The sequence below is a fragment of the Triturus cristatus genome, chromosome 6 (assembly GCF_964204655.1).
Source record: "Triturus cristatus chromosome 6, aTriCri1.1, whole genome shotgun sequence".
NCBI lineage: Eukaryota > Metazoa > Chordata > Amphibia > Caudata > Salamandridae > Triturus > Triturus cristatus.
Window position 1 is genome coordinate 44,690,909 of NC_140589.1, and position 23,349 is coordinate 44,714,257.

The 23,349-nt window shown below is 52.0% G+C and overlaps 1 protein-coding gene across 1 annotated transcript in view; it reads left to right on the forward strand.

The window, feature by feature from the left end:
* The window catches only part of KIF6 (kinesin family member 6), a 1,720,339-nt gene that overhangs the window by 1,553,983 nt on the left and 143,007 nt on the right, over positions 1-23,349 (forward strand). Inside the window, exon 19 of the mRNA XM_085610234.1 lies at positions 15,961-16,058. Coding sequence (XP_085466360.1) covers positions 15,961-16,058 — 98 coding nt within the window. The remainder of the gene's footprint in view (positions 1-15,960; positions 16,059-23,349) is intronic.

Here is a 23,349-nt window from a genome sequence, read left to right on the forward strand (position 1 = left end):
CCCGCATGCAAACGGGACTCCCTGTTGGGTGTACTCTTTGGCTGTGCCGCAAACGGTTCCGGCCCCCCGATGTCCCGTGAGCATTAAGCATAGTCAAAGCACCACACTACTGCGCGCTGCATCCCATAACATGATAACCACACCTCAGTGGAGCGACCCTTGACCCTGTTTACAGGTTAGGCCACTCCCCACGCCGCACAGTACCACCTGTGTCTCCATGCCTCCCAGCCCCGCTGTCGTAAGTTCACTGCCCCTGGTCTCCTTTGGTATGTTATGTTATGTTAATTGGCTTGTATAGCGCATGAGTCTGCCTACGGATATCGATACTCTGCTGGACCCGGTAACGGCCCATGCTCTGTATTTTTCCCAGCGGCTTCCAATCCTGATGACGGCATTCATTGAGATCTCACAGACGCAAATTGCTACTGCTGAGGTACGAGAAGGAACATCAGGCACGCAGGTAACATCCAATTCGAACATTGCTGATGCAACCAATGCTGAAGGCGATAGTTCACATCTATGTGCAGTTAATCTTCTAAACGAGGTATTCCAACTTTCACCTACAACAGTAGACAACTTTTTGTCTACAAGAGGGGGCGCTAGGTGGCGCCAGACCAAGATGGCCGCACCGCTGTGAGACTCTGGTAACCTGGCCCGGTTATCCGGCAATTATTAGCTGATTCGCACGTTCCCCGTGCGATATATCGATCTGAGTAGGTGGTGAAAGACGACGGCCACCCTCGAGGTGACTTTCAGCCGTATTGTGGGTGAGACGGAGGCGCTGTGACCTCGGATGTTCGGCGCGGAGGCGGACTGCCAAGTGTCCTGGAGCTCTGTGCCGGGCGCTGCTGCTGGGCGAGACCGGTGCGGCCACGAGGGGTGAGGCCGCAGTCCGAGTGTGGCGCGAATACTGGCGGAGAGCGGAGCTGCTCTGATCCTCGCCTGCTGGGGCTTCAGCGACGTGCTGGCGAGCCTCGAGGACCCACGGTGAAGTGCACGGGTCTGGGGGCGCAACTTCACGATCTGCAACCCTGCCCCGGCGGACATCGCGACGTGGGATGGCCGCGCCTCCCTAGCTAACGGGAGGATCGGCGGGAGCGGAGCGGTGGCTGCTAGTGGGGCACTGCGGAGGTTTCAGACGAGCACCTCCGCTTCTGGCAATGAACATCGGGAGTCATTATACGTACCTTCTGTGCTCCTGGTTTCACAGTCGGCGGGTGGACATATATTCTGTGGTGCTTAAATGTGGATCGTGGAGCCTGCCTGCCCGGTGAGTGGCCGCTGACGCCCCTTGTTACTCGTGGGACCCTAAGCTGATGGAGGTGCGCTTGGGGGCGCCTGGGGGGCCTAGAAGCACTTGACTGCGTGCCCCTTGCGCTGCTTGAGCGGCCCTTGCCTCCTGGGGACGTTGGCGACATCGCTGAGCGGGCGTGGCTGAGCTGTGTGGTTCCCCTGTGGCCCCGGGGTGCTCTCTGCCTGGCCCTCCGTTCGCTGCCTGGCGGCCGTCGTGAACTTGGCGGTTGGGCTCTGAGACGTGGTTGAAGATGCTGAGCCTCCGACAGGCGTGAGGCGGATCGCGCGGCTGGCGTGGTGGAGCTGGTGGAGGCCGCGCTGGGGATCGCTCGCAGGTGGTGAGGTACTGCCGCTACTTGACTCTGCACCTGAGGGACTAGGATAATTGTCACAGGGCACCCCTGTCGTGAAGGAGGCGCGCACGGCCCACGTCTGGCCTGCGGAGATGGGGAAATCAGATGGTAGGCAACAGAGATTGCACTTTGAGGCCAAGAAAGCGGGTGCTCGCTCGGTGGTGGAGGAACCCCCCGGGCAGGAGAGGGAGGCGCCACCCGGTCCGGTGGGGAGCCCGGATAATGAGGTAAAAGAGATGTTGCAAGCGCTACAGCAGAGTATGAATGGACTGTCGGGGAAAATGGACTCGATGAATAACAGGCTCGACTTCCTGGTACTAAAGGTTGACAAACATGACGAACAATTGAAGGAAGTGGAGCAGCGCATTTCCGATAACGAAGATCGTACAAGCACCATGGATAAACAATTGACGCAGATGGACCGCCTCCTGAAGGTGATAGCGGCAAAGAACGAGGATTAAGAGGCCCGCAGCCGCCGGAACAACATACGCCTTACTGGGATTCCGGAAAGTGCCAACACTGGGCGGATGGAGGACTATGTTGAGAAACTCCTCCTGACGACATTTGGGGCTGAAGTATTCTCACCGCATTTAATTGTGGAGCGGGCCCATAGATCGCTTGGTCCTCGGCCGCCGCCGAGTGGTCCGCCTCGGCCCATAGTAGCGCGTATACTTAACTATAGAGACCGCGATGTGGCCTTGAGACAGGCACGAGAGAAACAAAATTTGCAGTTTGAGGGCACGCCGTTCTCCATATTCCCGGACTTCACACTTGCTGTGCAGGAGGCGCGACGTAAATTTGTGGCTGTTAAACACAAACTGTGGACAGCCGGCATTGACTACGCTCTTCTATATCCGGCAAAATTGCGCCTCAGACTGTAACGGTTGACTGCTGTTCCGCAGGAGTGCCAGAAACCTGAAGCGAGTCCTCAGCCTTCCCCAGCTGTCTTCCGACTCTATCAGACACTAGAGACTCAGAAGACTAGCCAGGGAAAACAGGGAAACAAAACAAGGGAAGGAGGGTTGTACTTCAATGGGTCATCAGCGTCTGGTTCCACAGAGAAGGAGATATACACCAGGCACACACCCTGTAAAACAAGTGTTATGTAAATACTGTTACACACTTCCAACTCCCTACGTTTACTTTGTCTCTTGTCCTACCTACCCATGAGTTGCTCGTTATACTCTTGTACTGTGAAGACGTCACTGGTACACTGTAATATTCTATATAAAGGAGAGCACACTGTTAAAAGGAGATAAGACTCGGCCCCCACACTATACTTCTACTTCTGTTAATAACGTACCCCCAGTACTGGCATAGATGAAATGACTCCCTAGGTTCCGTTTGCCTGGTGACCACTGTAGATGATAGGAGAGGATAGGCTACAGAAATAGGGAAGACACAACTTCAGAACAAACTGAAATACCCCCCTGTGTATTATTCATTTACATAACAAACAATATGTAAGATAATGTGGCGCGATGCGCCTTTACCATGTTTCTGTCGTGCAGTATCCACACAGTGGTTCACGCAACACCCAGGGAGAGACTGGACAAAATTGGCGAGGATAAGGACAGAATGGGAAGGTATACACCACCAGGGTACTATGAGCATAACTCAGGAAGGTGGTCTCTGGCAGAAGCGATGACAACCGTTTGGAGTACTTGTCACTAGGACCCACATAAAAGGGAGAAAGGATACGAATAGCAAGAATAAGGAGTACTGCTCGTGTCAGAGAGGAGTAGGTACTCCTGGCTAGTAGCAGGACTACGGGAACAGTTTGGAAGGACAAGACGCTGTAACGTAGTTACTGCAGAACAGTAATGACAGGGAACTAATGCTACACCCACACACATATACACAAAATCTCTAAGGAAGGGACGCGGGGTAATTGCGTCTCCGAAAATTCTGATATCGGAGCAGACAGGAACAAAACGCTCGAGGAGAGCAGAACGCTTCGTACTCCCGCGCGAAGCCGGAAACAGGAAGAACCTAACCCGGAAGTCAGGCAGCTGAGCATCTGGACGGAAAGGGATCTCGAGGCAAGAACGCTAAGCGCGTCTCTTTGCCTCAAGATTCCTTAAATACTGCTGCGTCGGGAGTCACGGAGCAGAGAGCATGACAGTACACTACCCCCACAATGTTCCCCCAACTGCTTGGGTTTATCAGGATATCGTTGGTGAAAAAGACGTATCAAACGAGGAGCGTGCACTGCACTAGCTGGTTCCCAAGTACGTTCTTCCACCCCATACCCCTTCCAGTGCAACAGGTATTGGAGTTTCCGCCCCACTATACGGGAATCCACTATGGCATCCACTTCATACTCCTCAGTACCCTGAATAATAACAGGTGCGGGCCGCCTCGGTACTGAAGTGCCCGGTTCAACTGGTTTAAGCAACGAGACATGAAAGACAGGATGTATCTTAAAGGAAGCTGGCAATTCCAGTTTCAGAGCTACCGGATTGATCACCTTTAAGACTCGGTAGGGACCAATGAATTTGGGATTGAACTTGCGTGAACCACTGAGCGTTAAGTGTTTGGTGGAAAGCCACACCTTATCCCCTGGAGTATAGATGGGTTCTAATCTCCTGCGTAAATCCGCCCCCTCCTTGTAACGGACTTTTGCCACGTCCAGATTCTCTGAGGTTGCTTTGTGCACATTCACAAGTCATTGCACCAAAAGATCAGCTGCTGGAATAGGACTATTCGGGGAACACCCTGATGGCAATAATTTAGGATGAAACCCCGCAGAACAAAAGAAGGGTGAGTGTTTGATGGAGGAATGTGGGCTGTTGTTGTACGCTATCTCTGCCATCCACACCCACTCATCCCAATCTGATGGAGAATGCAAGACCTGGTTTCTGATATACTGCTCGAAACATTGGTTTACTCTCTCAGTCTGACCATTAGACTGAGGATGATGACTAGAAGACAATCTGACATCGATTTGCAACAATGAACATAAGCCCTTCCAGAACCTGGACACAAACTGGGCCCCCCTATCCGAGACCAAAACAGAAGGGAACCCATGAAGTCGCACCACTTGCTGCAAGAAGACGGAAGCCAATTCCATTGCTGTGGGCAACCCCTTTAAAGGGACAAAGTGTGCGGTTTTAGTGAATAGATCCACCACCACTAGGACAGTATTGTTTTTTTTATTGGTAACAGGCAACTCCACTATGAAGTCGAGTGAAACCGTATGCCAGGGTCCTGGCGGAGAGGTCAATGGTAGGAGTAGACCTACAGGACTTTGGTGGGATACCTTAGTTTGGGCACAGGTAGAGCATATCCTGACATACTTTTCAATGTCCTTTGACATGTTGGGCCACCAAAACCGTTCACGTATTGTCTGGATGGTTTTCTTTATGCCTGGATGACCTGCTAAAGGATGCGTATGATACCAGTACATGACTTGCTCTTGCAACTCTTGTGTAGGCAACACCACCCCACCTTGAATACTGACAAACCCATCACTTAATGCTGTTTCATGGGTGCCTACCACGTCCCTCATTGTATCTGATGATTGAGCTAACCGAATCCTTCTACAGAACTCGTCTTCCGTGAATACCCCACCTAGAACAGCATCTGTGGGTATAATATGTGGCATTTCCATAGGCTCCTCTGGTTGCTTGAAACCTAAGCGCGATAAGGCATCAGCCTTGCCATTCCTCCTTCCTGGTCTATATTGGATGGTAAATTCATATTCCCCAAAGAATTGGGACCAACGAAGTTGTCTCATAGACAATGCTTTAGCTGATTTTAGGTATTGGAGGTTGCGATGGTCTGTGTACACGGTAGCTGGAAAACGAGCGCCCAAAAGATACTGTCGCCATTCCTCAAACGCCTTCTTTATTGCAAGAAGCTCCTTATCCCCCACTGCGTAATTGTATTCCGCGGGCGTGTACTTGTGAGAAATAGGCTACCGGGTGACAATGTCCTAAAACAGGGTCTTTTTGACTGAGAACACCTCCCACTGCCACCTGAGAGGCGTCCAATTCAACCACGAAGGGTAAAGCCGGATCAGGATGATGTAAGATGGGAGCTCTCGTGAAAGCCAGACGCAGCATTTGAAACGCGTCTTCTGCTTCCCTGGACCAGTCAAACGAAACGCCTTATTTCAACAAAGCGGTGAGGGGGCTCGCCAATTCCGAGAAGCCTTGAATAAAACGTCTATAAAAATTGTCGAAACCCAAAAAGCTTTGCAGTTCTTTAACAGAACTGGGCGCAGGCCAGGAGAGAACTGCCTTAACCTTACCGGGATCCATAGACAGGCCCCATGGGGAAACAACAAAACCTAAAAATGGCACCTCTTGTGTGTGAAATGTGCATTTCTCCAACTTACAATATAATTGGTTATCACGAAGGCGTTCCAACACCTTTCGCACGTGGAGAACATGTTCTGACTTAGTTGTGGAAAAGATCAATAGATCATCAATGTACGCAATTGCATATTTGTCAAGCATATCTCGGAGTACCTCATTGATGAAAAACTGAAACGCTGCAGGAGCATTACAAAGCCCAAAAGGCATCACAAGATATTCAAATAATCCATACTTTGTGCAAAATGCTGTTTTCCACTCATCTCCCTCCTTGACGTGTACCAGATGGTAGGCACCCCGCAGATCCAGTTTCGTAAAGTACTGGGCCCCACGTACTCTGTCAAGGAGGGAGGCAATCAAGGGTAGAGGGTACCTATTCTTAATGGTGACCATATTCAATTTTCTGTAATCTATACAGCAGCGGAGACCTCCCTCGCGTTTGGGTATGAAAAATAATGACGAAGAGGCAGGAGAGCGTGAGGGCCGGATGAATCCCTTTTTCAACATGGTATCCAGGTATTCTCTTAGATAGGTGTTTTCTTTTTCTGTAAGGGAATACACCCTACTACAGGGTATTCGGGCTCCTGTCTCCAAATCACTACGGCAGTCATATACCCGATGTGGGGGTAGGACTTCCGCCTCTTTGGGATCAAACACTGTAGCTAAATCCTGGTAATGGGAGGGCAACTCAGGAAGGGCATCGATTTCAGTCTCCTCCACGTCAACACGTGTGCTTGCAAGCACTGCCTTTTGTTCCATAGGAGGACGAAACATAAGAGTGGATTTCTCCCAGTCTATTACAGGATTGTGCAGTTTTAACCATGGTATGCCTAATAGCACTGGAATTTGTGGAGAACAAATGAGGTCAAACTCAATGTCTTCATAATGGTCAGGATCTATAGTCATGTGTAGTTTGTTTGTTTGATGGGTTACTGGCCCTGAGACAAGGGGACGACCGTCTATGGTGGTGACTCGGTTTACTGCATCTTTCTTTCTACAGGGTATCAGATTTTCTCTCGCCCACTCGACGTCCATGTAATTCCCTGATGCACCGGAATCTATCATTATGGCCACCTGTAGCCCCGTCTGTGCGAAGGAGAGCAATGCAGAGACATAGAGATGTGTGATGGTCCTAATAGGTTGAACAGAAGAGACAAAACCATCTGAACCACCCGGGATCCTTGCCTCATAGGGCCCTGGGCTCCTTACTTTCCCGTCTTCTCCGACTGATTTGGTTTAACCGGACAGGTCCTCAAAAATGGCCGGCTTTGCCACAATATAAACAAAGTCTATTAGTGCGTCTTCTTTGTCTCTCTTCTGGTGTCAAGGGACCCTTTAACACCCCTATTTGCATGGGTTCACTCTCGTCTGCCACTCTAGGAGGTTCGCTCTTCTTTTCCTTAGAAGGCACATACCGGTGTTCTCCTCTTCCCTTTTCCTGTCTTCGCTCATGTAGTCTATGTTCTATTTTCACTACTAAATCTATGAGTTCCCCACATGCCTCAGGTAGGTCTACAATCTGTGACAGGGCATCCTTTAAGTCATCGCGTAGTCCCCTGTAAAAAAGAGTGCTTCGCTTTTCCTCTGGCCAATTAGCTTCCACCACCAATCTACGAAAGGATGTAATGTATTGGACTAAGTCATGAGAGCCCTGTTTGAGAGCAAGTAACTCGGTATCAGCCGAATGAGTGTAAGTGTGTCGATCAAACAATTTACGGAATTCCCTGTTAAAGGCGGAGTGATCATGCAGCAAGGGGTCATTTCTGTCTACCAAGGGGATGGCCCAATCTGCTGCAGGACCACTCAAATATGAAATCATGAAAGCTACCCGGGATTGATCAGAGGGAAAACACGTGCTTTTACAAGAATAATGTAATTGGCACTGGCTAAGAAATGCGGCGCAACGCGCAGCATCCCCCGAAAACCTCTCTGGTGGCGCTAAAGGAATGGAAGGAGGAGTGGTGACTTGTATGATCGGTGGTGTAACATCAGCACTACCTCCTGGGGCCGCTCCAACGTGCTGATGTTGAAGAGCATCTACTCTCGCCGCCAAGGCCTGCGTTTCTAACTGTAGATTCCCTATCATGCCGGCTACATCGGCTAGGGAGACAGCTCCCAGGTCCATGGCACTCGGGCAGAACAAACCACTAGGGCTTAGCGTTCTGTAACGGTTGACTGCTGTTCCGCAGGAGTGCCAGAAACCTGAAGCGAGTCCTCAGCCTTCCCCAGCTGTCTTCCGACTCTATCAGACACTAGAGACTCAGAAGACTAGCCAGGGAAAACAGGGAAACAAAACAAGGGAAGGAGGGTTGTACTTCAATGGGTCATCAGCGTCTGGTTCCACAGAGAAGGAGATATACACCAGGCACACACCCTGTAAAACAAGTGTTATGTAAATACTGTTACACACTTCCAACTCCCTACGTTTACTTTGTCTCTTGTCCTACCTACCCATGAGTTGCTCGTTATACTCTTGTACTGTGAAGACGTCACTGGTACACTGTAATATTCTATATAAAGGAGAGCACACTGTTAAAAGGAGATAAGACTCGGCCCCCACACTATACTTCTACTTCTGTTAATAACGTACCCCCAGTACTGGCATAGATGAAATGACTCCCTAGGTTCCGTTTGCCTGGTGACCACTGTAGATGATAGGAGAGGATAGGCTACAGAAATAGGGAAGACACAACTTCAGAACAAACTGAAATACCCCCCTGTGTATTATTCATTTACATAACAAACAATATGTAAGATAATGTGGCGCGATGCGCCTTTACCGTGTTTCTGTCGTGCAGTATCCACACAGTGGTTCACGCAACACCCAGGGAGAGACTGGACAAAATTGGCGAGGATAAGGACAGAATGGGAAGGTATACACCACCAGGGTACTATGAGCATAACTCAGGAAGGTGGTCTCTGGCAGAAGCGATGACAACCGTTTGGAGTACTTGTCACTAGGACCCACATAAAAGGGAGAAAGAATACGAATAGCAAGAATAAGGAGTACTGCTCGTGTCAGAGAGGAGTAGGTACTCCTGGCTAGTAGCAGGACTACGGGAACAGTTTGGAAGGACAAGACGCTGTAACGTAGTTACTGCAGAACAGTAATGACAGGGAACTAATGCTACACCCACACACACACACAAAATCTCTAAGGAAGGGACGCGGGGTAATTGCGTCTCCGAAAATTCTGATATCGGAGCAGACAGGAACAAAACGCTCGAGGAGAGCAGAACGCTTCGTACTCCCGCGCGAAGCCGGAAACAGGAAGAACCTAACCCGGAAGTCAGGCAGCTGAGCGTCAGGACGGAAAGGGATCTCGAGGCAAGAACGCTAAGCGCGTCTCTTTGCCTTGAGATTCCTTAAATACTGCTGCGTCGGGAGTCACGGAGCAGAGAGCATGACACAGACATCAGGGTCGCACGGTGCTGTGCGTGACCCCTCAACTGAGGACTTCCTCAAGACTCTGCGCCGCCGGTCGCCTAGCCATACGGTGGCTGACGAGGGCTCGCGACCCCCCTCGCCGGCACTTGCAGTGGGGGGAGGGGAGTGAGCTCTCATGGGACCGTGCATTGGCGTGGCCTGTGCCGTTGAACTGTCTGGGACAAGAAGGATGGAGGTGAGAGGGCGCTACGGGGGTGGAATGGTGAACTCTATACTGTCTAACTATGGTCTACCACCGCTACAGTGGCGCAGAGGGGAGGGGTAGTAGAGTGTACACATACTAGTTACCGGCTTGAGATGTTGCCTGGGATTTTGCACACTTGTGCACTAGAAGAGAAAGGGGACACGTGCAAATTTTCTTTCTTTGGGATACGGCCAGGCCCCCTCCCTATTAGGTTCCCTCTCCATGCTCCTGCCCTATGGGTTGGTAGCAGACCAGCAAGGAAGAGAGGGACAGGGGAGGGTAATCTGGGTCCACAGGCGCCCCCACCATGGGCGGTCCCCTACAGGGAAGTGATATTTTTGTAATCCCGTTGACCCGCTTGTTGAGGTCGCTAGTGGGAGGGGGAGGGAAGTATTGATCCCGACACGATTGGGGTGCTGTTGTGGGAGGTGGGAGGTGAAATGTGTGATGTGTTCGGCTTGGAGAGGGAGGGGGGGAGGGAGATGGTTGACACCGCCCAGATACATGCACATGGTGGGGTTCACATAGCTCATGGCACAAATGCATATGGAGTGGGGAAAGCACATGGGAGCCGGCCGCGAGGCTGTCATTCATCGGGCATGCCAGGTACAATGCGCACGCACGCCCAGCTCTAACTAAATTGAAATTGTTGACCTGGAATGTGAGAGGATTAGGGGACCCCCGCAAACGGCGTCAGATCCTCGCATACCTTGATAGGCATCATATCAATATAGCGCTCCTCCAGGAAACACACATTGCTCCGGAGGTTAACCCAACGTTTGGGAGTAAATGGGCCTCGGAACGAGTGTTCTCGTCCTATTCCACGTATGCTAGGGGCACGTTGATCCTCATTAAGCGGGGTACTCCGTTTATATGTGCTGGACATAAAAGGGGTCGGGATGGGCGCAGTTGTATGTTGTGGGGCACGCAGTCGGTCGTGCTAGTAAATTGCTATGGCCCTAACGTTGATGACCCTGACTTTTTACACTCACTCTGGGGACAGATTGTGGAGGTGGGTGCCACACATGTTTTATGGGCGGGGGATTTTAACACGGTCAGTGACTCCCAGAGAGACAGATCAGGGGCTCTTCCGCATCATTACACCCGTAGTCAGGCGGCACTGGCCAGGCTCCTCGCGCATGAGGGGCTCACTGACCTCTGGAGATATACTCACCCGACTGTTAGGGAGGGTACGTATTACTCGTCGGTACACGCGGCCTGGTCGAGGCTGGATTACTGGCTGGGTTCCAGGGGGTTGTGTCACTGGGTTTGTGCGGTGGAACACCTCGCCCGCACGTTTTCGGACCACTCGCCTGTGTGCCTCACGCTGGAGATACCGAGCCTTGTTGCCACTCCTAGACAATGGCGATTGGTTCCTGAGGCTCTCCTTGATGAAGTCTTTAAAACTGAGCTGGAGGAAGAGATAGTGGACTTTATTGCACGCAACAAGGGGACGGTGGCGCGCGTGGGCACGTTGTGGGAGGCCCTAAAGGTCACCATCCGTGGCACCTGTATCGCAAAGAGCTTCGGAGTGTTGCGGGACTTTCGGCGCCGCCTTCGCATGCTTGAGGAACAACTTAAGGTTCTGGAGACTGACCTTTGGCGTTGTGACTCGGGGGAGGGGAGGGCTAAACTCCGGGATACCATCACCGATTATACTTCCGCGGCTGACAGGGAGGCTAGGTTCCGAGGGAAATATGCGACCGCGCGACGATATGGGGAGGGAGGCAGGCCGGGGCGTGCTCTGGCTCACGACATCAGGAGACCGCGTTACACGAATTACGTACTTGAAATTGAGGATGCTCAGGGGGGTAGTCATAGGGATGGCTTAGAGATTTTGAATACTTTTACCACCTTCTACGAATCCCTATACTCGCCCAAAGGGGTTAATACCAGTGACTTTGCTGCATTCTTTGGGGACATCACCTTGGGGTATCTAAGCGAGCGTCAGAGGGAGTCCACCAAGGTATGGCAAAGACTAAGGCAAGGCTGAGGGACAAGGTGTGGTTCCCCAGCATGAACACATGGTTGGATGACAAAGTCAGAGTGTGCAATCCATGCATGATCCTCAGCGGAGGGCCACCTTCAGCTCCGAAACTCATGGAGGAGCCATGCTTGACACCGTGGTCCTGTGAAAGCATGGATTTTGGGAGCTTTCCAGATGGCTGATTCATGATTGTGATCGTCGGCAGCCACACCAAGTATCTCATAGTGGAACTGTTATTCTCCACAGGATTCTCGTAGCTGAAACCTGCCCTGGTAAAGACTCCCAGAGGAGAGAAAGATTGATAATAGACCTCCATTCCATTAACAGGAATTTCAAACATATTTAAGGTCTCTCAATATTGGACACCATAAAGTGACACCACAATGGCCGCAAGCAAATGGGGAGGTGGGGCGATTTATGCACATGCTGAACAGTGCGCTTCATATCGGAGTGGAGCAAGGGAAAGATGTGAAGTGCTGCCTGCACAGATTCCTGCGAGCGTACAGGGAAACACCCCTTTGCACCACAAACTGTGCTCCAATCGATCTACTGCTGCGAAGCCCTACCAGAGACATTATCCTGGCAGGACCAGTCTGGAAACCTGCCACCCTAGACACTCAAGTGGCACAGGACAAGCAGAAAACCATGGATGATCGGGCGAGCGAACCCCAAAAAGCGGTGAATAGTGACTTGGTGGTGGGAGACCGAGTAATCATGTGAGACCAACCCCCAGGGTGGATGTTTTGTACTCGGAGAAGGAAATGTGGAAGGTGGTCAACATTCCAGGGACAATGGTCACTGTCCAGTGAGGGTGTTCCACAGTAGCCAGAAATGTCTCATGGTTTAAGCGAGATGTTTTACTGGCCGGGAAACAAAGCAACAACCACGAGGAGGTGGGTGAGATGCCGTGGGGAGAGGCACTGGGTCCCCAAAGTACGGCAGCGGTGGTGCCGAGAGGATGCCAGAACAGTGCCAAGAGTGGAAGGGGCAGTGAGTGCAACAGTCTTCCCACGCATTGCCATTGGTGCCCAATCAACTGACGTGCCCACGAAAATGGCTGGCAAGGGAAACTCTGGCAGCCGGTGCCAGAAGAAAGGACTCCAGTCCAATCCTGCGCCAAATCAAAGGCTGGAAGACTGTGTATGCTGTTTATAAATGAAGAGGTTGTACATTTTTCTTTTGAAATAAATGTTGGAAGGGATTTAGAGTGCTACCCCCTCCTCTAAGATACATTGTTTGTTTATCGACACCCTGAGGGCTGGGTGCGGCCCGAAGGGATAAATAAAGGGCAGAGTGGTTGCTCATGGCCACTCCGTGGTATATACAATACGGTGCCTGGTGGTCTGTGTTTGCCTTATTGTGTGTACCTGCTGCCTACACCAGAGACTGCACAAGGCTGACTCCGCACACTCAGCCGCTACCAGTGAAAGTTTGAAATGCATTCAACCGCAACTAAAGCAATAACACAATGCACCAAACCACTACACCTGAGATTGTGATGCACTTAACATAACAATGAAAATCTGTAGTGCAGCCAAAAAATGTGATGCACCCAACCACTACCATTGGAAGAGTGCAAGGCACCCACACTACCAATAAAAGAATGTGATGCACCAATTGAAACAATGGAAGATTGTGATACAACCAGCCCTACCAATGAAAGAATGGAATGCGCCCCAAACACCACCAAAGGAAGAACATGTGATACACCAACCATAACAATGAAAGTATGTGATTCACCAACTATAACAATGAAAGGATTCAAGGCACCCAAACAGTACCAATGAAAGAACACGATGTACCCACCCACTGCCAATGAAAGGTTGTGATGCACCCAGCCCTACCAATGAAAGAGTGTAATGCACTCAATACAAATGATGCCTAAGTCTATGTCCTCTGTCACTAATAATGACCGTCTTTGGTCTGCTGTTACTTTATTGAGCTCTCCCAATAGTCTTCCACATATGCACCGCCCTCACAAGTGCAACTTTCTCTTCATCCAGAACATATAGCAACATTTCCACTTGTTCTGTTAGGCATCATAAGATGGCCCATCACCAGTAAAGCATTTGCCAAGACACCAGATGACATCCAAGGCAGTCACAGCCGCTCTGCATTCTCAATCAATCAATCAATCAAGGATTTAAAAAGCGCGGCAAATCACCTTTGAGGGTCTCAAGGCGCTGGAGGTAGTGATCTGCTCATTCTAACAGCCACGTCTGGAGTCCTTTCATGAATTGCTGGAGCAGTGAGGCGGGCCTGAGGTGCTGGAGCAGGTCGTTCCAAGTTTTGCCTGGCAGTTGTGAGAAGGAGCGTCCTCTGCTGTTGCTTTGGTGGACCCAGGGGGTGTCTGTGAGGGAGAGGCTGGCTGATCGTAGGTGTCTGATTGGTTGATGGAAGGTGATGCGTTTGTTGATGAATGCTGGTCCTTTGTTGTGCAGGGCTTTTATGATGGGTCAACATCTTGAACTGGCATCTCTTCTGGATCAGGAACCAGTGTAGCTTCTTGAGGTAGGGTGTGATCTGGGTACATCTTGGAAGATCAACGATGAGTCTCGTTGCTGAGTTTTGTACTGTCTGCAGTCTCTTCAAGAGGTGTGCGTAGAGTGTGTTCTCGTAGCCCAGCCTGCTAGTTATGAGGTCCTAGATGGAGGTCCTTCTAGTGTTGACTGGTAGTCACCTGAAGATCTTGCGGAGCATGAGTAAGGTGTGGAAGTAGGCACATGAGACTGCGTTTACCTGATTCTTCATAGATAGCTTGCTGTCCATTATGATGCAGAGGTTGTGGACGTGGTCCGTCAGGTAGGGGGTGGGCTGAGTCCCGCAGGCTACCTTGCGTCATTCCATAGCTAGGTGTTGTTCCCAAAGATGAGGACTTCTGTCTTGTCCGTGTTGAGCATCACACAGCTGTCCTTCATCCAGTCAGTGATGCTCATGATACATTGTTGGAAGTTGGCTCTGGTGGGGGAGGGGTCTTCTGACAGCAAGAGGATGAGCTGGGTGTCATCGGCGTAGATGATGGTAAGTCTGTGTGATGTGATGGTGTAGGCCGGGGGGGGGGGGGGTCATTAACATGTTGATGAGGGTGGGGCTGAGGGTCGACCCCTGGGGGACGCCACTGATGTTCTTCTTGGGTTTCGAGGTGAACAGTGGTAGACAGATTCTCTGATTTCTTCCGGTGAGGTATGAAGCAATCCATTTGAGGTTGTCTCCCTGGATTCCGATGTCGTGGAGTTTGTTGATCAAGATGTGGAGAGAGACGGTATCGAAGGCAGCTGACTGGTCCAGGAGGATGAGGGCTGATGTTTTACCACAGTGTAGGAGGACCCTGATGTCATCGGTGGCTGTGATCAGGGCTGTCTCAGTGCTGTGGTTGGCTCGTAATCCAAATTGAGAGGGGTCCAGGAGGTTGTTGTGATCCAGATGATCGGTGAGTTGCTGATTGATTGCCTTCTCTAGAACCTTCGCTAGAAAGGGGAGCAGGGAGATGGGTTGGTAGTTCTTAGGTTCTGCTGGGTCAGCTGATGGTTTCTTCAGGAGGGGCCTCACTTCCGCGTGTTTTCAGTCCTCAAGAAAGGAGGTCGAAGTGATGGAGGTGTTCAGGATTTTCTTGAGCTTCTCACCGATCATCTTGCTCCTGAGTTTGAAGATGTGGTGGGGATAGGGGTTTGTGGGTGCTCCCGACTGCAGAAAGTTCATGATGGAGGTTGTGACTTATGTTGTGAGAAGGTCCCAGTGGGTGAGCATGTGTTCATGGGTGTGAGCAGGCTGATGGTTTTCGTAGATGGCTGAGATATTGTCATGGAGGAAGTCTGCCCGAGTGTTGCACAGTTCTTGGCAGCTGCAGGGTTGTAGAACTCCTTCACAAAGGCAAAGATTCTAAAGATTCTAAAAACTGTATGTTTGGACACTGTGTAGGTAAATGTTCTTCTAAACACAACTTACTGTTTTATACTGGGAATCTGATCCGTGACTCCAGCCCCTTATCTTTAGATGCACTGGCGGAGGGAAGCCTTTGATTGGCTGTGGGCAGTGCCCATCTTGCAGGAGTTCGAGCTGAAGTCCTTCAAATTACTACAGATATCAGACGCAAGCCTTTACCTATTGAGCTACCTTACTGGCACTGTGTCTAAACCGGCCAATATTTTAATGACTGAAGCAAGTATATTTTTTATTGCAAATATGCTGCAATTGTTTCTTTGCTGGATGATTTTCAAGCACGCACTTTATTTACCCTGATATGTTTGTGTGTATTTATTAATTTCATGACCTCTGATGTATGTGAGGATTAAAGTTTCTAGTGTACTTATACCCCATCAGCATCAATTGACTTTCTTTCAAACACTGTGAAACTCATGTATTTCCATTTTCTCTTAGGTCCAGCAAACCCCAGCGATGTTGACAAACTCACCCAATGTTTGGGTGAACCCAACTCACGCGCCCTTGGAGTTCCAGCAGCAGCTTGTGCATGCTGGGTGAGTCGCATGAGTGCACTGCCTCTGACGAGCTTGTGATCCTGTGCAGATCTGGCCTGTGTAACTAGTAACAGGACTCGGGAGTAAATCACTCACTCACAGTAAAAAGTGACTAGATATTAATGTAGAACGCAAACAACTTACTAGTGTTGGATTAGTCACATGAGTGAATTGCCTCCGACGAGCTTGTGATCTGGGGCAGAGCAGACCTACATAACTAGTATCAGGACTCAGGAGTAAATCTCTCATTCATGGTAACCAGTGACTAGGGATTGATGTAGAGTACAGACAAGTTGCTACTGTTGGAGATAACTGAAGCCCAGAACACAACTGCCCTGGTGTAACGTGGCACATAGATACCAAGCTGTGAAATCACTCCCGGGTAAATCTGTTACAGCTGCTTGTAGTGGCAAATGTGCTGCCCCTTTCTGTGTTTTGAGGTCTCGGCTCGGCAGCGCTTTTGCTGTCTCTTCGAGACATGCTGTATCTAAGATATTGGCTTGAAAAAATGAACATCTTTTTCATTGGTTCCTGTTGCTGTCATTGATGAATACACTTAGTAGTCCCTCATTTTGGAATTTTGTATCCTCCCATGAGGACTGGCCGTCTTACATGACTTCTTACTGTTCAGATTATTAATACTTGGAACTCTTTTTTAGTTGGCCTCCCTCTTTGCTCGTTAACTGTTCTGAAACTTCGGTGGCATCATTTGCTTGCTGTGGCTTTATCTCCCCTTGCCTCCCTCTCACTCGTCCCACAACACTGCTTGCAGGCCCCCACCACCCCTCCGAGGCCATTGCTATTTTGCAAATCTTTTAATGCTTAATTTGCAATGCAGTGCCCTTAGCCATGGGCTTTGGGGAAATTAAACTATCAGCCCATTATCACAGGATGTTGAGCCCACAGCAGACTCGAACACGGATCCCCAGCTCACCAGTCGGCAGCTCTCACCGCTGCGCCATATCATTTGCCTAGCCATGTCACAGGGTGCATTACCGTATGTGGCCAAAAGCTGTCCCAAGGGACACCTAGTGACATCCTGTGGTACTGCACCCTCACAACACTGCTTGTTTTTGCAGTAGCAGGCTTCAGGTAGAACAGGTGTTCTCGTGCATACAACCCCTGTCCTTACTTGAGACATGCATACAATTTCCACGTGTGTCGACACAGCTTCATTTATGATCCCTACACGGTATGATGCAGCCAAGCTGTAACCCAGGTCCAATGGTAGGTAATTGTGACAGGGCTCCTCGTCCTCTTTCGTTTCTGTCTTTTAAAATGGCAATGATCTCACATGTGACTGAACAAACTTGCTGCTGAGACTGAGTCATTTTACACCATCATTTACACTAACCTAGCACGGCAAACTGTAAATTCATTTGGTGGAAAAATTGTTCTTGCACTGATCGCTCAGTAGAAATGACATTTTGAATTAGAAGGTCTGTGCGAGTGCTCGTGCAAAATTGACCTGTCACCAGTGCAAAATTGTTTAAACACCTTTGCTACGCATAAAATTAATCAAACCACACATCTGCTGTTTATTTATTTATTTATTTTTTATTTATTTTTTTTGAAGCCGTTTATTACAGAATCCAAAAAATATACAACGATGGGCCTACAACCTCCAGGCCGGCCGCTAGCACACAGAAGGAGCATATAATACAGACAGTAGAACACACGCTGCGGCAGAAGGAAATTCACAGTGGTTGAAAGAGGCGTTGGTAGCCACACCATTCGGACCCCACACAACGGCTTCATTTTTATATAAATAATCAACAAAAAACAAGTCCACAAGGCAACCCACAGTCAGAAATAACAGCATGTGCTCCCCTAGGGGGGGGGACCCCACTGACCCGTAGGAATATCGAAGGGGGGAAAGGTCAAGACGGGGACTAAGTAGACTCACAGCCCAGCACCGGGGAGACAAACAGGCTAAGGAGACGGGGCCGGTGACGAATCAGGCAACAGCGGCGGGGTACAGATTCCCCCACGGTAGGCGTTCCAGGGGCCCCACACTTTCATCCATTTTCCAGGCTTACCTCTCGCAACATACACGACCTTTTCCCGAAACATACACCAGTCCATGTTGTCCTTCCACGCCGAGACGGTCGGCGACCTCTGGGAGCCCCACAATTGCGCGATGTCACGTTTGGCTACCATATATCCCAGAGTCGCCCACCACGTCTGCGGCACTGAATAGTCGGTTGGCTCCCACACGTTCAAAAGGCATCTCCTCGCCTCAGGCAGCAGCTGCACATGCGTAACGACCTGCAAAACCTCATGCACACCACGCCAGAATCGCTCCACCTCCGGGCATTCCCACAAAATATGGAGAAAGGTCCCCAAAGAACCACACCCACGCTTGCACAACCCGTCCACAGCATAGCCCATACGCATCAGCCTCGATCCCGTAACATAGACCCTATGGAGTATCTTGAGCTGGACGAAGCGAAGGCGGGCCGGTATGGCCACCTCTTTCGGGGAGGCCACCGCAGACACCCAGTCCTCGTCATCCAGCTCCAATCCATCAGCCCCCCACGCCTCGCGAAGGCCAGTCAGCAGTCCCGAACGGTCATTAATGAGCTTTTTGTAAATTAGTGAAATCGTGCCGTCCGGGACATGCCCATCTAGCACTCTATCCTCTAGAGGGGAGTACTCCGGGATGGATGCAACGTCTGGAAATACGGAGCACAACGCATGACGGATCTGCAGATATCGAAAATACTCCCTGTCCTGCAGCTGGAATTCTGTCTGCAGCACGTCAAACGTTTTGAATATCCCCCTCGTCCAGAGATCGCCCACCCTGCTGATGCCTATCATGTCCCACTTCTCAAAGCCCTTCGAGGTCCACAAGGAGCCTAGCCTCTCGGATGCGTACAGTGGCGTCGCCTGGGTCAAGCGATCCCTCCACCCCATCGCCACGTTAGCCGCGTGCCACACTCGTACCATGACCCGCGTGGGGCCCGTCAGACGTGCGTCGAGCGAGCTCGAATAAAGCGCCCGATTATAGTCACCACCCGCCAATAACATTTTATCCATCTCAAAGGCAGGGTTGAGAGCTGGCCCGTAAAGGCCGTGATTGATCGCAGCCAACTGGGAGGCCCAGTAATATCGCTTGATATCAGGGAGGGCGACCCCCCCGTCGTACCACGGGAGCGTCAGCTTCGCCAGGGCGATACGCGGCCTGCCCTCCCAGAACAGTCGGCGCTGCAAACTCTCCACCTCACGAAAGTAGCGCGCCGGGACAACGTCCATTGTGTTCTGTAAAGCATACAGGAAGCGTGGCAGCGACATCATCTTAAACAATGCCGCCCGGCCGAGCGGCGAGAGCGGCAAGCGCCCCCAGCGCGTGACGTCCTCCTTCAGGCGCTGGAGGGGGGGAAGCAAGTTCTGTTTGTATCGGGCCTCCGCGTCCAGGGTAATGAAGACACCCAGGTACTTAAATCCCCGCGGGGCGATCTGGATAGGACAACCCCGCGGAAGGATAGGATCCTCCCCCGTGAGAACATACACACACGATTTAGCCCAGTTGATGACCAGGCCGGAGTTGAGGCCAAATGAGTGCAATACATCAACCAGTACGATCAGTGATTCACGTGGGGAAGCCAAGTACAGGAGAATATCATCAGCGTATAGAGATACGCGGTCCTCATACTCGGGGGTCCATCGGAGACCACGGATGGAAGGATGCCACCGCAGCCACTCCGCCAGGGGCTCCAAAGCAAGCACGAAAAGGAGCGGCGATAACGGGCAGCCCTGCCGCGTGCCCCTGCCCAGCTCAAACGGAGCCGACACTCTCCCGTTCACAACCACCCGCGCCAGCGGTCCAGTGTACAACAGTTTCACCCAACCGATGAATCCCGGGCCAAACCCGAGCTTCGCGAGCGTCGCCCAAATATATGGCCACTCAAGTGTGTCAAACGCCATAGTGGCGTCCAGGGACGCCAAAATGGCCGGCTCCCGTATGAACGGGACACGTGCGAGCACCCCATGCAGGCGCCGCAGGTTAAGGGCAGTGTTGCGATGAGGAATAAAGCCGGACTGATCCTGGTGGATCAAATCGCACACCACGCCGATCAGCCGATTAGCCAACACCTTGGCGAGAATTTTGGGCTCTGCATTCAACAGCGAAATAGGCCGGTAGGATGTGACCCGGTCCCGCGACCTCCCCTCCTTATGAATAACTACGATAGTAGCCAGGCGCTGGTCCAGCGGGAGGGAACCCGCCGAGCGGGCCGCAAGGAACATAGCACGGAGATGCGGCGCTAGCGTGTCCGGTCGCAGCTTGTACAATTCGATGGGAAGACCATTAGGACCCGTTGCCTTGCCGGAAGCGACCGAACGTATGGCGAGGGCAATTTCCTCAGAGGTCGGGGCGGCGTCCAACGACACCCTGTCCTCCTCCGAAAGGGAAGGCAGCGCGATATCTCTAAGCAGGGCATGGGAATCCTCTTCCGAGTGGGAGGACACCGGGGAATACACCCTACGGAAATAGTCTGCGAAGCAATCTACAATGTCTTCAGGTTCAGTGACACACACACCATCCGGCCTCTCAATCGACGGGACAACTCGACTCGCTTTCTCCTTTTTATCCAGCCACGCAATCAATTTCCCAGCCTTATCACCCACGTCATACAGTCTCCCCTGTTGCTCTCTACTAAGGCCCCTGGCCGCCTCCGTGACGAGGGCCTTATAGGCCGCCTGCTTGAGTCGGAGAACATGCAGTTTGTCATCCGTCACCCCACATTCGAGGTCACCCTCCAACTCAGTAATTTCAGTTTCAACACGGGTCACCTCCTCCCGCTCGCGCCTCCGGGAATAGGAAATAAGGGACAGGGCATCCCCCCGGATCACCGTCTTAAATGCCTCCCACAGCGATATCGCCGATGACACAGACCCCATGTTTTCGTCAAAATATCGCTTAAGGGACTTAACCAACTCTGCGCGAATGGTGGGGTCACGCAGGTACCAGGGATTAATCGGGACCACCCTACCCTCTCCCCTCGGAAGAATATCGAAGTGCAACAAGAGCGGGGAGTGGTCTGAAATACCCCGCGCTAAATGGCGCACCTCCCCGATCCTCCCCGCATGCGCCGCCGGCACCAGGACGTAATCTAGCCTTGAGAGACTGCCATGGGCCCCGGAATGGAAGGTGTACTGTATCTGCGTGGGATGTTTCAAACGCCAACAATCCACCAGCCCCAAGGTGTCCAAGAGGCCAGACAACCACGCCTGGGCACGGGGGAGATCCCTAGGGGGGTGACGGTCCTTAGTTCCGGAAACCACAGTGTTAAAATCCCCCCCAACCACTAGAATCCCCTCCGGAAGGCCAAGGAGGAGGCGCCCCAGATCCGCAAAGGTGGTCGCCTGCAACCCTGGCGGGACATAAACAGAAACAAAGACAATCACTCTGCTCTCCATTCTACCCACCAGAACCGTGTAACGTCCCCTGTCATCATGGATCACCTCATCAACTTCCAGCGGGAGCGAGGTCTTAGCCATGATGCCCACACCCCTTGAACCAGACGTGAAGCCCGAATGGGCCAGAAGGCGGTAGCCCCGTCGGTTCATAGCACGAAAGGAGTTGCCAATGAGGTGCGTCTCCTGCAGAAAAACTATGTCTGGTGAAATTCGTTTCAAGAACTGCAGGACCACACCTCGTTTTATCCTGTCCCCCAGTCCATTAACGTTCCAGGACAAAAGACTCAGTCCCCTACCCCCCATCATAAACGAAAGCAATCATGCGTCCCCCCGAGAGCACTTTAGGAATAGCACAACAATACTTGTGCCTTGTGGTACAACTAAACAACACCCCACCCCAACCCAACCGCCCCAACAAAACTCCCCCCTCCCTGCACCCCTGCATGAGCCCAGACAGCCCCCCCAACTTGCAGTGTGCCTGTCGCCCCTATATAATGGAAACTAGGTAAACCCCCTAGAGGAGGAAAGAGTACCCCTTCGAGACCCCGCACCACCTACAAAGGAGGGAGAACAAGTACAAACAACACAAGACCCTAAGCTTGGCCGAAAGTGGCCGCATTTTCGTCTAGAGCGAGTCCCAGTATCAGCACCTCAGTCCCGGTCCAGTGGGCCCTCTCCTCCCGCAGCCCCCCCCCCGCCATCCCGATCCCGACCCCCAGACAAAGTGTCCAGCCAGTCCCCGGCCGGTTCAGGACGGTCAAAAAGTGGGTGCGACCATCTACCTCCACCCGCAGCCTGGCCGGGAAGAGCATGGCGTACTTTAAGTTCATGTCCCGAAGCCGCCGCTTGACGCCCAGGAAGCTCAATCTCTGCTTCTGGACCGCTTGGGTGAAGTCCGGATAAAAGTTCACCTCCATGTTCTCCAGCTTAAGCGGCCCTTGCAGCCTGGAGGCCTGCAGGATCGCGTCCCTGTCCCGAAAATTGAAAATACGGGCAATAAGAGGCCGCGGAGGGGCTCCGATCTTCGGCCTTCCCCTGGGAACCCTATGAGCCCTCTCCACGGCAAAGAATTTACTCAGTCCCCGAGGCTGGAGATGGGTAGTGATCAGGTCCTCCACAAAAAGATCCGCCGCCGACTCCTCCCGTCCATCAGGTACTCCGATGATGCGGATGTTATTCCTCCGGGCCCGGCTCTCGGAATCCTCCAGGCGCCGATTCATGAGCGCACTCGCCTGACGAAGCCGGTGCACCTCCGTCTGAAGGGCCGCCACCTCAGTCGTGAGGCCCGACGCGGTGTGGGCCAAAGAATCGACCCGGTCGTTAGTCTTCGAGAGATCCGCTCTCACCAAGTTGACATCAACGAGGACCGCGTCGATTTTATGGGCTAAGGTGTCAAACCGCTGGCCCACCGAGGCCTTCATCTCAGCAATGGCGCCCATGACGTCCTGCAGAGTCAGATCTGTGGGCAAAGCCGGGGCATCCGGGGGGCACTCAGAGGACTTGTGCGGTCCACCAGGAGATCCCTTCGGGAGGGTGTGGCGGTCCATGATGTTGGCCTGATGTGCGGCGCCACGCCGGGTCGACTTGGCCTTCGACCGATCGCCATCTTGTTTCGTGGCCATCGTCGCGGGTCTCACACCCTCACCAGCCACGCAGTAAAAGGCAGCAATCAAAGCCACGGGCTCCGGGGGGTCACCCCAGGACGGCGGAGCGGGCCACAGCAGGCAGGCAGGCAGGGCCTCCCAGCGAGGCCACCCCAACACTAAGAGCGCCGCGAACCCGCCTGCAAAGACGGCAAGGGGGCGCGAAAGTGAAAGTGAAAGTGCGGGGTACGTGACTCGCCAGGCCCAGCCCGCCGTTGTTGTTCACT